This window comes from Syngnathus scovelli, chromosome 14 (assembly GCF_024217435.2).
Source record: "Syngnathus scovelli strain Florida chromosome 14, RoL_Ssco_1.2, whole genome shotgun sequence".
Taxonomy (NCBI): domain Eukaryota; kingdom Metazoa; phylum Chordata; class Actinopteri; order Syngnathiformes; family Syngnathidae; genus Syngnathus; species Syngnathus scovelli.
In genome coordinates this window covers 12,257,767-12,273,973 of record NC_090860.1, presented here as the reverse complement: position 1 = coordinate 12,273,973, position 16,207 = coordinate 12,257,767, and the positions used below count along the sequence as shown (strand labels likewise).

At 44.1% G+C, this 16,207-nt stretch overlaps 3 protein-coding genes and 1 long non-coding RNA gene across 6 annotated transcripts; 2 read left to right on the top strand and 2 right to left on the bottom strand.

Annotated features, from left to right (window-relative positions):
• Positions 1-121: 121 nt before the first annotated feature.
• On the bottom strand, positions 122-1,871 carry LOC125981083 (E3 ubiquitin ligase TRAF3IP2-like). 2 transcript variants are annotated; one of them, XM_049740935.1, is made up of 7 exons: positions 1,749-1,871; positions 1,550-1,687; positions 1,270-1,433; positions 936-1,084; positions 642-746; positions 468-542; positions 122-387 (listed from the first exon to the last, which is right to left on the bottom strand). In XM_049740935.1, exons 1-7 carry the CDS (start codon positions 1,760-1,762, stop codon positions 229-231), a joined length of 804 nt encoding a protein of 267 aa, XP_049596892.1. In that variant the 5' UTR covers positions 1,763-1,871; the 3' UTR covers positions 122-228. The 2 variants fall into 2 exon arrangements, with proteins under 2 accessions (XP_049596892.1, XP_049596891.1); XM_049740934.1 differs by having other exon boundaries at positions 306-542.
• LOC125981142 (uncharacterized) lies at positions 354-8,152 on the top strand. 2 transcript variants are annotated; one of them, XR_007485837.1, is made up of 3 exons: positions 354-493; positions 961-1,068; positions 8,016-8,152. It is a non-coding gene; the product is annotated as an uncharacterized lncRNA (long non-coding RNA). The 2 variants fall into 2 exon arrangements; XR_007485836.1 differs by lacking the exon at positions 8,016-8,152 and adding an exon at positions 1,167-1,475.
• On the bottom strand, positions 2,577-8,280 carry LOC125981014 (tyrosine-protein kinase fyna). The gene is made up of 11 exons (XM_049740819.1): positions 8,028-8,280; positions 6,902-6,998; positions 6,612-6,710; positions 6,365-6,468; positions 5,981-6,130; positions 5,733-5,897; positions 5,476-5,655; positions 4,843-4,919; positions 4,582-4,735; positions 4,373-4,504; positions 2,577-3,776 (listed from the first exon to the last, which is right to left on the bottom strand). The coding sequence occupies exons 1-11, from the start codon at positions 8,278-8,280 to the stop codon at positions 3,568-3,570; spliced, it is 1,620 nt and encodes a 539-aa protein (XP_049596776.1). The 3' UTR covers positions 2,577-3,567.
• Positions 8,281-13,122: 4,842 nt separating this feature from the next.
• On the top strand, positions 13,123-16,067 carry marcksb (myristoylated alanine-rich protein kinase C substrate b). The gene is made up of 2 exons (XM_049740949.2): positions 13,123-13,474; positions 14,622-16,067. Exons 1-2 carry the CDS (start codon positions 13,373-13,375, stop codon positions 15,186-15,188), a joined length of 669 nt encoding a protein of 222 aa, XP_049596906.1. The 5' UTR covers positions 13,123-13,372; the 3' UTR covers positions 15,189-16,067.
• Positions 16,068-16,207: the final 140 nt, after the last annotated feature.

The window sequence follows — 16,207 nt, the reverse complement described above, 5'->3', positions numbered from 1 at the left end:
TAGCCCGGCAGCTCTCACACACCTTTTTTGGAGGTCAACAGTGGGGGTGTAGGAGAGGGGTGTGAAGTGATTTATCAGGAAAGTGCGCCCTCTAGTGGGACAAAACTATAGTCAAACAAACTGAGATGACAAAGCAAATGTTTTATTCCTGTTTTTTTTCTTGAAGGTATAAAAAGATTATAAATCATTTTAGAAAATTATTATATGCCTAAATATATGACGTAGGATTTAAGGTGTGGCAGCCACAGGTGTGATGATGAGTGTGAGCTCCCCATGCACCGGAGGAGGAACAAATCTTTCCTCCCTCAGCAGTCGCAACAACAGGTCGTCCGTGTCCCGCGGCCAGCGGTAGACGCGAGTGTTCTGAAGCCAACCCGGAACATCCTTCTGCACCGTGACACGGCATGGACAAACACTAAGCAAGTTATGTTGGCAATCAAAATAACGTGGAGGAGAACCTGGCTAACCTGGGAGGCATTGAGGAAGAGCACAGGTATGAAGCGGAAGTTCAAGCTGCCCTGTTGGATAAATTCATGCTGCATCTTTTTAAAAAATGTAAAAAAGATAAATAAGTGCACCAATCTAGTGTATGACAAAAATCATGCATTTGAACAGGGGTGTGTGGATTTTTTCTATCTTACCATGGAGTAAATGTATTTAGTGTGCAGACCGTGGCTGTGCACAGCACAGCCTTCAATGTCGGCCTTGTAGCGCGGACTGATAGCCACAATGATTGGCGTGGATGGCTGCAGGAAATGTAAAAACATGGCAATCATGTTTAATTTTTCAGTAATTTATGAAAATATGTATTTTGGTCATGTTTTTGCGTGCGCGTGTCTTGAAAGAGATGAAGAGACCGATTTTAAAACAGCCACCTGGGTGCAAGCAGATTGTCTGTCTCCCCCTGCTGGACAGTTGGGGAACTTTCTACTTACATCTTTCATAATTGTGTCCTCCCAGGTTGTGACGTCCATATTTGTAAGGGGCCCGTCAACCGCAGCTTGGAAGCCATGTTTGGACAGAAAGTCAACAAAGGCCATCATCTCACAAGATGAGTCCGAGGAGCAGGTAATGAAGATTTTTCCTGTCCGCAAAATCAATCAAAACATACTTCAAAATCAATCGTCTTTCATTTATTTCTGTCTCAATCAATCCCCTGGTTTAAGATAAACTAACATAACATGGAGAGAGACTTTATATAGTTTTGGAACTGCTATGCTGTAGTGACACAATAAGAGATGTCGCGTGCCAAACCACAACACGACTCACTCGACTCATTTGGCGAGCTTCCTCGTCTCTGTTGTACGTGCGAGGCTGCGGACGAAGTGGCGGAGGAGGAGGTCGTCGTCGGTAAGGTCACGCCGCTGACCTCGGGTGGCACAGAGAAATGCGGCACGTTCACCGAGACGCTTGGCGACACCTGACGTTGTATCCTGACACAAAAGTAAAAGTACTACATTCAAATATTGCTAAAACTTTGTAAGCCCCCATTCCACTCCTTTTTAGGTACATAATGGATTTTTATGAATTTTTTTTACGGTCTCGTTACCAGTTTTGGGAGGGCAGCGTTAGACTTTGGCATCGCTGACAAATATTTTGAGTCCCATCACCCTCATCCTCAGATTTGAGAGGCAAAGGAGCTTCAAGTTGCTCCACTTCCTCCTCCCAACAGTTTCCATCCTGCAATCTGACAATGGCAATATTTATCAACACCGATAATCGCTAAATTGCTCCCAAACGTTGCTTACCTGTCTGAAGACATCCTTCAAATGCGGCAAACTTTGTTCACCTCGTACATCACCGCAAACAGATTCCAGCGGAGCTCGCTCGCCATCCGCTGAATTCCTGGCGCGCATGCGCGTGCTTGTGTTGCTGCTTTATGCAAATTCTCCACGCCCAAATCCACGGCCCAGGTTTCGAAGTGTGTCGCTAATCCAGATCGTCAAGAAAGGCTACAATGCAGACAAAACTGCAAATATAATTCGACAAAACGCCAGCTAATTGTGACCCGCTGACCTCTTTTATGTGCGCTAAAAGTCAAATATTGTCTGAAGCAAAAAATAAAATGACTGCATAGAACCTGTTTGCAAAATAATATAAAAAAATAGTGTTTTTTAATTAAATTAAATGTAAAAATGCTAAATTAATACATTTAATACATACAAATTGAAAAACAACATTCGTAAAAATGTATTTTTGTTTTTATATACGACAAACATTTACGCCATATTTATTTTACTATGGGACAAAGAAATACATAATAATTAAGCTAATGCTAACAGCAAAAGTGTTTTTCCTTTTTCCTTTACGGTCGTTTCTCAAATGTTGCATATATGCTTTTCAAAATCTCAGCTCCTTTTAGCCACACAAACAACTAAAACAGTAATAAATCTTTGCTCATATCAATTAAACGTCATCGGTCATTATTCTCGTGGCTCTCGCTAATTTGCATACAGGCTGCGGTCGCTTCAGTCACGTCGGCGTTGAGTGATTGACGTTGAGCCCGGAGGGGAAGAAAACAAAAAAACATTTCGCTATCCGTTTTGCAATAATAAGACGCAGCAGGGGAAGCGATATTATTTTGTTGTTTTTAATTTCAAACCATTTACAGGTAATTAGACAGAGACAATAAATTATAACAACACATGAAGCAACAAAAGAGACACACACAAGGAAGGGCTGGCATGGAACGCTCCCAAGCGCCGCAGGCACCCACTCTTAAAAAGATCTGAAAAGATGTAAACATGTTTGGTCTCGAACACGTTTGGCATTTTTGGAGTGGCAGTTTTTTCCTCCCTCTCTTTTTTTTTTTTTGCTTGCATTTGCACTTTGTGTCGGTGCGGGGGTGGAAGAGTTTGCTAGGCAATTAATAGAAGGCATTTCCCTTACAGCGAGCTTTCCCAAACTGGCGTCAGGGACCTAAAATATAATTCTGGGGTTCGGTTATTGATCATCGAGCAGGCACATCGTGTTGTTAATTCCTATTGAATTGTAAATTGTGAAATTTAGGTATGGATCCAGTTTGGGAAATCCTTACAGAGTCTTACTAAAGAGGAAAAAGGCAAGAATGGGTTTTATAGTACAGAGTTCCTTGAGAAAATGAGGAAGAGCAGTAGTAATGTTAATAAACCTGGTAGAAAACAAAAAAATGTTCAAAAAAATTTTTGCAACAATTTATCCAACATTGAAAATGTTGAGCGTCAATTATACTGGGGATTCGACAAAAACAAATTTTAATTTTTATCAACATTATCTTTTATCCTTCATTGGGACTCGAATGAACCGTTTTCCAAAAATATAAAAAAAAAAAATGTTGAATGGAACCAACAGAAAAAGTAACCAAGCAATTTTTGTATTTACACTTTGTACAAGTCACACAGCTCCCTATTTTTTTTTTTTTTTTTTTTTGCATCCAAGGCAGGCCCATCTCCTTCATGATAGTCATCTTTCCTCTGTGTGTGTGTGTTTGTGTGTCTTGGAAGAGGTGAGGAGACAGCTTTTAAACAGTGAGTGGGGGTGTGAGCAAGATTTCTGGCTCCCTCTAGTGGACAGTTGTGGAAAAGCCACTCAAAGATTATCCCCCGGCTGGTATTGAGGCTCGGTGGCAGTGAAGTAGTCCTCCAAAAAGGCCTGCAAGTACTCGAAGGTGGGTCTCTCCTCGGGGTCTTTCTTCCAGCATTGCACCATGAGCTCGTGCAGCGACGTGGGGCAGTCTTGGGGGCACGGCATGCGATAGCCTCGTTCCACCTGCTCCAGCACCTCGCGATTGTTCATGCCTGGAGAAGTGAGTGAAGATTTTAGCAGTCTGATTTAAAAAAAATTGTTGGTGGAAAGAAAAACCGTGGATCATTGTTTTATGTTCCCTGTGTAATGTAGGTCAGCTTAATGGAACACAAAAATATTGCATTATAGATGGTTCTATGTTCTCATCCTGGACTGGAACTCAAAGTAGATCTGACACAATCAGGAGTTTGGAGCTGATCAAATTTAAAAAAAAAAAAAAAAGTGTGATCTCTTCACAGGAGTGAAGTAGTTCCACATTTAATAATTCATGAAAAACTCACTCACGGGCAACACGGAAATTGGTCCACAGTCTATTTTTAGAGGGTTGAACCCATTTTTGGTTTAGCTTCCAGCCATCTTTGGCGGGTAGAGTACAAGAGGGACTAAAAGAACACTTGGTGAGGATTACAAGGACTGGATGAGAACTTGAGGGGGGATTCGGGTGTTACTCGTGGACTAGGCAATTAAACTAGGAGCATGTCTTATTTTATTTTTTATGGATGACGCCGGCGTGCATTATGCAACACGCTGTACTGTTTTTAGAGTCGTGACGCGTGAATATAAAAAAAGAAAATCCCATCAGACGTACCTGGATAGGGTACCCGGCCTTTGGTCACAAGCTCCGTGAGCAGGATACCGAAAGACCACACGTCGGATTTGATGGTGAATTTCCCGTAGAGCGCCGCCTCGGGCGCGGTCCACTTAATTGGAAACTTTGCACCTGCAAATAATGGGAAAGTCAATTTGCGAAATTACAATTTTAATTTTAAAAGGTTTGCAAACTACTGTTTTGTTTACCTTGTCTGGCCGTGTACTCGTTGTCCTCAATGAGCCGGGCCAGACCGAAGTCGGCGATTTTACAGACCAGACTGTCTCCGACTAGAATGTTGGCCGAACGCAGGTCTCGGTGGATGTAGTTCATCCTCTCGATGTACGCCATGCCAGCTGCCACCTGGGAAGTTGATTTATTAATCATGGAAACTGTTTTATAAGCATTTGAGTTGAAGGAATTCATAAGCCTGCACAATTCTTATTCAATATTTCGCATTGATGCCAGACCTGAGCTGCCATGTCCACCAGATTCGGAAGTTTCAGGCATCGGCCTTCTCCGTCTTTCAGGAAGTCGAGCAAACTCCCTGAAACAGAAAAAAAACACACACTATTGTTTGTATCGATCTCTTTTGGGAAAATGATTTGATTGGCTGAGTCGTGTCCTGTGGGAGGAGTCACAAATCATGTGACTGCTATTTACATTTCTGTATTTGGCAGCTTTGAAGTTAAATCTATTTTTTGTGCCATTATTATGGCCCCTCACATGACGCCCCCATTTTTTTTTTTTTAAGTCATTCTCCTTTTTTGTTCTTCTTTTTTTTTTTTTTTAAATCAGCCGGAGATTCGGACAAAAGCTTCCGTGAAATCGAGTTTGCCTTGCGTGCCTTTCGACCCAAAACAACAGAACAGAAAGCCAGAATCAAAACAAGCGACGTGAGATCAGTGCTGGGATCGGCGCCACCAAAGTTCCACTTTATTGGCCCAGATTTTTTATTTGCTGTAGCGACAGAACGCTCGGCAAGACCGCCTGCTGTCATCGCTCTCGCCCGAGCCCCGTTTTATACGCCGTTCTCATGCGTGGATGAATTATATACATGGGGGGGAGGGGGCGAGCACGAGTACGTCACATCGACGCCGTACCTTTATTCATGTACTCGGTGACGATGTAGATGGGCTCCTCGGAAACCACGGCGTAGAGCTGCACCAGTTTATCGTGACGCAGCTTCTTCATGATCTGAGCCTCCTCTAAAAAGGACTCCGGTGACATGGTGCCCGGCTTCAGGGTCTTCACCGCCACCTTGGTGGTGCCGTTCCACGTGCCTGCAAAAAAAAAAAATCACAATCTCAGATTATTTATTTATTTATCTATCAATAATTTTTTATTTTTTAATGCTTACCCATCCAGACCTCGCCGAACTGCCCATTGCCGAGGCGTTTGATGAGCTGCAGCGACTCCCTGGGGATCTCCCAGACGTCTTTGGTTTTGATGGACAGGTCCGTCAGACGGGGCATGCCCTTGTGGCAGGGCACGATCAGCCGGCAGCACAGTCCCGCCGCCCTGGCTGCCCGAAACACGAAAGAGACACGCCGCTATGAAATGTTCGATGCGGTCTCATCCAAATGCGGACGCTTGGCGAAAGCTCACCGGAATAGTGGTGCACGAGTTGTTGGAGCGTCTCGAACTGGGCTCTGGTGGTGATGTAGTAACCGCCGCTGTCCAATTTGCGGATCTTGTAGTGTTTGACGTGGTCACCCTTGATGTCGTCCCAGTCCTGGATGGAGAGGGAGTAAGCGCCTGGAATCGAGACCACACATTGAGAAGATCGCTTTAAAAGACACCTGGCGTTATATTGCACTGACGGTGCTAAGAGGGGGGCCCACAGGGGCACTGCCTCCCCACAGGGGCACTGCCTCCCCCCTTTCGAAATATGCTTGGCATCAGGCCAGATAATTGATTTTCTGTATTTCCAGAAAAAAATATATATTTCTTGATTAGGCAAATGATTTAAAAAGATGGCGGCATGTGTACCTTTGGTTGTCTCGCTCTCCCGGATGAGGAACGTGCCTCTGGCATTGCTGTTGGACAACAGCTGCCGCTCGGCGTCCTTCCGGCCCAGTTTACCAAAATACCAGCTGCGGAAATAAAATAAGCATGGCTCCGTTTGAACATTTCTTTCAGTTCTCGCTGCACGTGGTGTGAGACCAAGTCTGAAATATTAATGACTGTGAACGCCATGCATAAAATGGGCGGGGGGGAAAAAAAAAATTCTACGCACTCCTCGGCTTGGATGGAGTCCACCGGGGCGACGTAATTACTTGGAATGTAACCAGTTCCACCTGTGGTAAGGGAGCGGGCCTCCCACCAGTCGCCCTCTCTGTAGGAAAGGACAGACAGGAAGTCTTAGGAACCGGTCGACACGTTCTTCAAAGCCATACGGTGGAGTTTCATTTTGTCCTTCAACTCTGACCCATTTCGAGATTTTTATTTTTTTTGCCAATGGTCCCTTTGGATGCGATGGGGGGGCTCCGCCCTCCAGCGCTATCCCGCAGATGTTTTCAAGCTTACGTGCTGTTGAGGATCTGGAACCTCTCCCCTTTTCTGAAGCTGAGGTCATCGTCCGTCCGGGCTTCGTAGTCGTACAGCGCCACGAACAGCGTCACCCCTGCGAGACAAAACCATTAGGAACCGATTTGCAGATGGACTCGTGTGGCAGGTTCTCGTCAATGTTGGCTTGTGGATAGTCTTGGAGGAGGATGAGAGACGTGGTCAAGGTTCAGACCGGTGCCAGATCTGCAGGCTTGGTGCTAAGTCTGGTCTTAGCATGTTTGGCTTTTTCTTGTGGTTTTTGCTATTAGGTCGCTCCATATGCTGAACATATGTTGTTTGATATGTCAAAGTCTCCCACATTTTTTTTTTTTTTTTACTTTTGATCTTACTTGCTGCTTTATTTCACAAAACTACACGCAGCTTCTGATCTTTATGATTATTTCCTTTTATCCCACGCTATAGATCTAGTCTGGTTTTGTAATTGAATCAGCAGGTCTTGAAGGAAACACCGACAGAAGGTCATCTGATTGCAATTGTTTTAAGGGCAGTGACCCACTAGATGGCGCTACTGGGACTTTTGAAATCAATTTTGTGAGTTTCTGCAAAACGGCACGCAAAAGGTTAAAGTTCTTTGCAATGTGCCGCTATAAGTAGAACTTGCTGACATATGGCATTTTGAGTTCCATTTAGTAAAGTCAACATTTTGTGCTTGACACTCCACGGACTTCTTCTGGCCTTCAGGAAGTGGTGGAAGCTGGTATAAATAGTCAAAGCCAGGCCACCATTTTGGTTTACGCAGACGACACTCCGACTTGGGTTTGACTTCTGGACTTTACGGTTTGGCTTTATGGCTTCACGCAAAAAAACATTTTTAGACCAATTTTTCCAGCACGTTTCCGGTGCATTACTTAGCGGGCTGATGCTAATTTTAGGACAGAAAAGTCTCTGGGGGAGGTTTTCCCATCATTCTTTGTTGTCGTTAGAAGCAACACTAAGTTATGCAAGCCTTTCAGGGAGTGTCTCTAAATAAATTTTCACAAGCGTTTTAATTGAGGAGCACAGACGCTCATTTAAGATGAAGCTAAATTAAAACAGCTGTCAAAACCCTGCTGGCTGCCATTTTTTTTTTCAGATGAAATCTCACCCGTCCCTCCTCGGGATCGCAGCGTGCCCGACTGCGAGGACGTGTGCACGCCTCCGAAGACGGTGACCCCCTGCGTGGCGCCTCCGCCGCCAAAGTTGTTGTAATTAGGGATGGTGGTGACCCCGAAGTTGGGCGGGTAGTGCTGCGGGGTCGGGTCGGCGCCATAACGATAACCAGGGTGGTGCGAGAGAGCGGCGTCTCGTCCCTCGGTGAGTTTTGCTGCGTCTTTATCCTTACATTGGACGCAGCCCATTCTCTGGCTTCTGAGGAGGACACACACACAAAATTAGGAATGAGTAAAAGGACAGGGGGGAGGGGGGGGGGGGGGGCAAAGTAAAAGAATAGCTGCCAACACCAGTGGGGAAATTATGATTCAATGTTCCATTATTTCAGCGGCTTCCTCGGAGGCTCCGTCGGAACAATCTTTCAATTAGGTTGAAATTAAACACCATACTTTACGCGGCACAACTAATTACACAGTAGAACAAAATGCGGTGACACTAAATTCCTGCAAATGTCTTGACTCTCTCTCTCACCCTCATCATTCGGCTTTTTCAGCCATTTGCATTTTTGTGGGGTGAAACGTTTTTTTTTTTTTTGCCCAAGGATGGCAGACTGTGATTTTCAATGCAAAGCCGTTTACCGTTCTAAACTGGAAATTAATTCACTGAAACAAAAAAGCAGTAATTTAGGCATGAGCGCACATACGAGCGCAGAGCCGGGAGCCGTAACGAGATACAAGTCCATTTATAGTAAAGCGGCAGGGTCAATATCGTAAATTAAACGGTGAGTCATGTCAGGGTCACATAGTGTCGGAAAAAAAAAAAAAACAAGGCAAAGAAATGTTGCTAATAGCGTGGAATTGTGCAGAACGCCACTGCGAATCTCATTCCTTTTACACTTTTGCATGGCCGCCATTGTCGTAATTCATAAATCCTCCGTTTTATGGCGTTGTTGATGTGTAACTGTCCGCGGGCACGTCGTTCAGCTCGGCGGAGGAGGCCACTGAGACTAATCTCTTTAACATTGCCGCAGCATCAAAAAAAAAAAAAAAAAGTTTTTCTTCCATTGGTCCCTGGCAGCGGTTTCAAGAAGTGTTTCATGTTTAAAAGCATTGCCATGTCTTACATCTTGTCTTTCTGTTGTACTGTAGTCAATTGAAACTATTTTTTTCAAGTGGTGCAGCAGTCATGGAAATCACAGATGAAAAGATTAACGCATACAAAGCTGCAGTTTTCCAATATGCGTCGCTCAAAATGAGTTAAATAAGCGATAATGGTGTTACATTTTATGTGGTGATGATTATAAACATGAATTTTTATGTGACATTTCAAGACCTATTCAACTTTAAGTATCGGTAGCTGGTATCGGCGTACTTCGCGAGTACCTCATACTTTGAATTGAGAAACAAAAACACACCAGTGTTGTATTGTGATCTTTGTAAACTGCGTCATCATAAGTCATTTTGCAAACGTCAGCTTGGAGCGTAGGGGTCCCTTTGCATTCACATGACTGAGGTCAACCCCCCCCCCCCCCCCCCCCCCCCTCCACTGACGTCACATGTGACCTTATTCAATTCCGCAATGCAAAATCAAAATGCAACCGTCACTTCTCGGGCTGCGTGTTGACCGCACTCCACAATCTCCCCCATTATGGCGACACCGCCCCAACCGAATAGTTACAATATTTGCTTGTGTCAGACAAGCGACTTCATTCAGTGTATTAACAAGAAGACAATGGCTGCAGTTCACCGGGCTACAAGATTAGCCGGACAATGCCGGCCAGTGTTGCTCTTGCAAAGTGATGACCATGAAAAGAGCTTATTATAAAAAAGAAATTCACAGCTGAGCTTCGCACAAAGTGGATGTGTAGGATGGAGCCCAACGGGCCTTCTTAACAAAGTCAGTGCAGAATCTGTGGATGGCGGGCCATCGCCAGCCCATAATATCTCCATAACGACCAACATTAAAATATAGTGTTGAGTCAATGTGTATTTTGATGAGAAAAAATAATTTGGAGTATTGTGATTCATAAAAAAATCATAGAATTAGTTTAATACATGAATGAATGCATGGAATTGCCTATAGATACCACTAGGGGGCAGAAATCCACCACTTTTGCATTAGATAGGGCTTTGGCTTGAAGATGAAAATATGGATGGATGGATGGATGGATGGATGGATGGATGGATGGATGGATGGATGGATGGATGGATGGATGGATGGATGGATGGATGGAGTCTGTACTTTTTTTCCTACTTATATAAAATATTGGAATCAGTACACACCCTTTTAATAGCTGTACTTCTACTGAAGTATACAGTGTGTACTTTTTCCACTCTTGCTACTCTGCTATGTTTGTGACTGCATGCACGTCGCTCTGTCTATCCGGTCATCCTCCTCCTCCTCCTCATCATCACTGTTTTGATTCCAGTTAAAGATGGACGGACCGCCCTTGCACACACTTGACACACATAACCCGATTAGGAATCAGATTTGATTGGCCATCGGGGGCAATTATTTGCAGCTAAATCAACAGGAGGCTGTCTGGCGGGGGCCTTGTGTGCTGTTTGTGCGGTCAACGCGGCTCTGACTGCAGTGCATCCCCATCCCAGCTGCTGCAACACAAGAGCCCCCCCATCCACTGAATCCCAGTGCAAAAACATCATCATCTCGCATTAACAGAGATGATATTCTGCGCTATCCCATTTGAAAAACAAAAAAGCTGACGGCGGTGCAAGCAATTGAAATGCAACTCGTGAGTAGAAAAATAAACCAAACGTGCTTACCGGAGAGGAGGTGGGGTGGTGGTGGTGGTGTGGAGAGGGGGGATTTAAAACTAATCCATCGGAGTTTCCAGCCAGTGACTATTCGGCTTCGTCCCTGGGATTTTCCTCCTTTATCCCAGAGGCAGTGTAACAGGCGGAAACGAGATACAGAAAAAGAGGGAGAGAGAATAGCGGTTCCCGTCACAGCCGACTCGGGAGCCCCAGGATCTGCCGTGCGTACATACGCCCGTGACGAAGGCGGGGAAAGAGCGTCAAGACAGCATTAATAACAAATACTACTTCCGGTTTGTGCCTTCAGAGTAAAGACAGAGCAATACAAAAAAAGCTATATATTGTGGTTAAAAGTTGCCAGTTTCGACACATAAAAAATTACCAGTACTTTTAAAAGATTTTACAAGATATTCAACGAGAACGAATACAAATAAGATCATTTTAAACGCTGAGAAGACGTTGCGTAAGTAAAATCACTTTTAATTTAAAAACAACCGCTCCGTCTTTAGTTGCTTCACACAATCTAACTTTGTGGATAGAAAATTTGATTGACAGTTAATGTGGCCTATCAAGGGCTACAATAGGGAGCATATTCCACCTTCTGTTTTTTCCTCTTCCCCTCCTCTACCCTGGTTTGAGGTGACAGAATCCAGGGCAAAGTTGGCAAATGGGCTGCTCTGGTTTCTTTCTTTATTTAATTATCTATTTATTTAGCCAAAAATGGAAAAGCATTTCCTGTGTCTGCACAATGAACCATATTTGATTTTAATGAGCATAGTTGCTCAGCACTTTTCAAGATGCAATGTGGGATACACTTATGGGCAACTCACGACACAGGTTTTTTTCAAGGTGGTAGCCTGCCTGACTCATCTTGCATGCACGCACACAGAATTCATGACGATGTGAATCAGCAATCGAGGTGTCTAACATCCCCATCTCGACTAGCTTGTCCCCCACCCTCCTCTCAGAGTTTACATATTCATATGGCAGCGTGGCGTGAAAATGGCAGCTTTGCATGTCATCATGATAGGACAACAATAAAGTGTGGCCTAGTTCGCCTGCAGAGTGGTGCGGGAGGGCGGGTGCAGAAAAGTCAGCCTAATCCCGTGCCGTTTGTCTGCGTGTACTCACTCTCACTCCTCTGTGAGCTGGGTGCCATTTTGGACTTGTTACCATGGAGATGTGGGTCACGTAGTGATGGTAGCTGCTGTCGGCGGAGTCCGAGTGCTGCGGGCTGGCTGGGTCAGGCAGCAGGGTGAACTCATTAGATGTGGGTCACTGGGAAGCTCCAGCTGCAACAAGCAGATAAGATGCTATTATGCAAGTGGTGGGCATATGTTATACTTTTATCATTAGTGTCGGACTTTAGAAGAACTGAAATGGCCCTGGATAAGAAATTGCTTTCCTAACCACAAATACCTCTCTGAGAATATATGATCTAATAGTCAATTCCATTTAGATGAGTCATTGCTAATTTGCATGAGGATTTAGGCACAAGTATTTTGTAAGATTTGACTATTTTTTATGTTTTTTAAAAAATAGGGAATAAACAAGATGTAATTGATTAATCCAGCTCAATGAGCAAAAAAGACAAGAGACATTTTCAGGGCATATTTACTTTTATTTCAAATATATGTCTAATAGAAGATGCTTAAACAATTTTAAGGACTCAACAAAATCACAATAAAAGGGCTGATAAAAAAAAAACTGTTTTCTGTTGTATTATAATAATGTAAGTTGGACATTAAGAGCAAAGGACAAAAGAAATAAAACAATTTTAGGCACATTTTTTAAATCATATCTGGGAATCACGTTTACGTAATATTTTGTTTCAGGGGAGAACTATCATTTATACAACTGTACGGTTTGGTATGTTGTGTAAGAATTATTTGAAATTTCATATAAGGGCAGTAAATGTTTAATTCTGGAATGTATACTAAAGCTCTTGTGCTTTTCATTCAAATAAATCAATGAGGAGTAATAGTAGGAGACAGTAGTAGTATAGCACATTAGGCCTGGACTGTGTTGTGTGCCTGACTATACGAATGCAAACAAAGAAACTGTGCAAAATGCAAACTCTCGAAAAAGCGTCCAGACAAGAACTGAAGTCACTGTGAAGTTTGTGTAGCCATGTTGTTGTCCCTCCTATTGTCCTCGCTGGCCCGCTCCAAGATGGCCCCCCCATGCGCGCAGTCGGCTGCCCGCTTTGTGATTGGCCAGCTGTGACGTCAGCTCCCGGACGCCCATTCAGCTGTCGACTTGGGCGTTGTACTCTGGCGCATCTCATTCGCGGCGGGGCCAATTTCTCCTCTTCCCAAACTCCACTCGACCTACAAAAAAAAGAGAGAGAGGGAAAAAAAAAACGAGATTTGCGTTTGCGATTGTTCTCCCGTATTTCAAACACGTTTTACCGGCTAAAAACCTCCACGCGGCTGTTCGGGTGCCCTTTATTGCCTTGCACGAAGTAGGAAGCTGCCGCGATTTGATTGTTTGGTGAGGGAGAATAAGAGCGCTCGCGGTCTTTGTTCATTCATTTCATCGCTCGGGTTCCCTTTGTTGAACGAGCATGGGAGCACAAATCTCCAAAAACGCCGGAAAGGAGGAAGCCGCGGTGGAGAAGCCCGGCGAGGCTGCAGCTGCTACGGCAGCGGCCAAGACTAATGGCCAGGTAATATTCAATGTAAATTATTTAAAGTATTAATTGCGGCGTGGGCAATGTGTTGCATTAATGGGGTGCTTCTATGTTGGGCTCGCCAGCATCCAGGAGAAAGTGGCGACCACGTTGCCTATTTTTTTCCACGGTTTCCTCAGGAATTTGAACGCCACTCGTGTTTAAAATACTATATCCGCCGACAATCAATTATTGAGACAATACGCTTTTTTTCCCCAAATGGAACCATGAAACATCTTAATTGATTTTAATTGATCACATCCCACGATTGCCTCGTGTTTGATGAAGCAGGAGCATTTTCTTTGTGCTAAAATTCTTAACGTGGGGTCTTCTCTGCTCGTTTAGCCATTTTTACATCCACGCCACGCCTTTGTTGCCAGATTCAAGGAGGAGAGCCATGTTTTGTCCCCCACACCCTCCCAAAATACCCTAAATAATATTTAATACTATCACACAACGCACCAGAAGGTAGATTTTACCACCATTTTAAAAAATAATTTTCATGATGATTTAAATGATGAGGCGAAAGCTTAAAAAAGACGTTTCGACGGGCCCCCACCACGTTAAACGCCGCCATCTCCGCCTAGTGGCGCTGAGAAGGTACTGCGAGTGAAAATGGTCTAGACTCGGCGATCTGTCGTCACTCTCCTAGCAACAGATGTGCTGCGCCTTTTCTTGCTTTTTTCCTATTGGTCGAAAGCAATAGCGTTTGAATTTAATTTGCAAGCGGTATGCGATACGTGCTGACGATAGCAATACTTGGCATTATAAAGGTGGAGGCCATGTCATGTTCAATTTCAATGAAACTTTCTGACCTTGAGGTGATTATGTGAGCCCCCACGCCCCCGCACCACCTTAATGTATAAATAATTAGTTGCAGCAAATTATGAATTTGTTCAGACTAAATAATCACTTCACAAATTAGAATACGTTTTTAAATATTTTATTTTTGAGCATTGTATCAATCTGTTCTGGCATTAGCATTGATATCAATATTAGGCATTGATCCCATTCCAAAGTCATTATAATTCCAATATTGGTTCATTTTTGTAACACCACATTGATATCAATATTGCTGCCTGTCTATAATGCTCGTACTATTTCTTTGGTCAGCCGTTTGAACTCTCACGCTTTCCTGTCTCAGGAGAACGGCCACGCCAAAACCAACGGTGATGCCTCCCCAGCAGCAGAGGAGGCCAACAAGGCCGAGGTCCAGACCAACGGCAGCACCCCCACCGAGGAGGCGCCAAAGGAGGATGGCGACAAGGCGGAGGAAGCTGAGAAGGAGCCAGAGGCCGCCGCCACAAACGGCGAGGCCGCTGCCAAGCCTGAGGAAACGACTGAAGACAGCAAGCAGAAGAAGAAGCGCTTCTCCTTCAAGAAGCCGTCCTTCAAGCTGAGCGGGTTTTCCTTCAAGAAGACCAAGAAGGAGTCCGAAGAGGAGGAGAAGGCGGAAGAAGAGAAGGCAGAAGGGGAGAAGGCACCAGCCCAGGAAGAAGGAGCAGCAGCGGCGGCGGTGGAGGAGGAGAAGGCCGAAGGAGAAAAGGCGCCGGCCAAGGAAGAGGTCAAGGAAGTGGCCGTGCCCGAGGAGCCCAAAGCTGATGAAGTGGCAAAGGAGGAAAAACCAGCTGAGGCTTCTTCACCAGCCGAACCCGAGGTCGCCGCAGCTGCCAGTCCAGAGGCCCCCGTCACCCCTGCCCCTGCTGAATAATTCTACTGAAGAACACGCCGGAATGAAGGAGGCCCATGAAGCCCATCTGAAAGAATGCGAGGATTTGTCTGAAACCAGGGATTTAGTTTTTCTTTATTTTTTTGTCTGTTTACTTCATTTTTACACATCTCATCCACAATGACTGCAAAGTAGGTTCTGGGACGAGCTTCCCCGGCCCTGTGCTTGCATTCGTGGGTGAACGTGCAACTGTGAGCTCGAATGTTTTTTCTTTTTCTTTTTTTCGACATCATGCTGACCTATTTAATTCAAGTATTTGGTGCTGGGCTAATTGGATGTAGCAGCTAAAGTTGTGCGTGTACTGTGCAGCGAATCAAACAAATAAAGGGAAAAAAAAAAAAGCCCTCACACAAGTCTTAAAACAAAATGTCGTCGTTTACAACTCTCGTGGACCACAAGCGTTCCCCTCTCGGCGGAACTAGATTTAGCAACCAAACAAATCTTACAATAACATAGGTGCTTATCACTTCCTCTGCCGTTTTAGAGTCCGTCATTTCCAAACTGTAGTAATGCACGTTGTATAGACTTTGATATTGCTGGTTTTATGACTGAAATGTACCTAAATGACATTTTTAACCCATTGTAAATGACTGTTTTCTTGTTATTTTTTTTTCTCCACCATTTGTAAGACGAAATAAAACTGGGAGATGTTTTAAGCAAAAGCAAAACAGAAAAAACAACAAAAAAATGAGCAAGCTGTGATGATTATATAACACTTCATCTATAGACTAGTACATTTTAGATAGGACATCTTTTTTCTTCTTTTGTACATAAAGATTGAATGTAACATTGGCTACAACATGGTATTTGGGTGGTGACTTTCTGTGAGCACTGAAGAATAAAGGAAAGTGTGAATTGGCACTCTGGTTCATTTTATTTTGTGAAAGTCTTAAATCCAATCATTTCTTTAAATTATCAGCTCTGATTCAAAAGTGCTAACCATGAGTTTAAATGACAAACTTAAAATGGGTTCTTTGCCCTGCAGTGCCCCCTTCTGGTAA

Bases quoted from the DNA above. Each gene is read 5' to 3' on its own strand.
- LOC125981083 (XM_049740934.1), bottom strand. The intron at 1,085-1,269 runs GTGAGTCGTGTT...TTTTGCGGACAG, and splicing joins AAGCTCGCCAAATGAGTCGA to GAAAAATCTTCATTACCTGC. The intron at 747-935 runs GTAAGTAGAAAG...CATTTCCTGCAG, and splicing joins AGGACACAATTATGAAAGAT to CCATCCACGCCAATCATTGT.
- LOC125981014 (XM_049740819.1), bottom strand. From the start codon at position 8,280: ATGGGCTGCGTCCAATGTAAGGATAAAGACGCAGCAAAACTCACCGAG. The intron at 4,736-4,842 runs GTCTGGCATCAA...TCAACTTCCCAG, and splicing joins TGGTGGACATGGCAGCTCAG to GTGGCAGCTGGCATGGCGTA. The intron at 4,505-4,581 runs GTAAACAAAACA...CATTATTTGCAG, and splicing joins CGAGTACACGGCCAGACAAG to GTGCAAAGTTTCCAATTAAG.
- marcksb (XM_049740949.2), top strand. From the start codon at position 13,373: ATGGGAGCACAAATCTCCAAAAACGCCGGAAAGGAGGAAGCCGCGGTG. The intron at 13,475-14,621 runs GTAATATTCAAT...TTCCTGTCTCAG, and splicing joins CGGCCAAGACTAATGGCCAG to GAGAACGGCCACGCCAAAAC.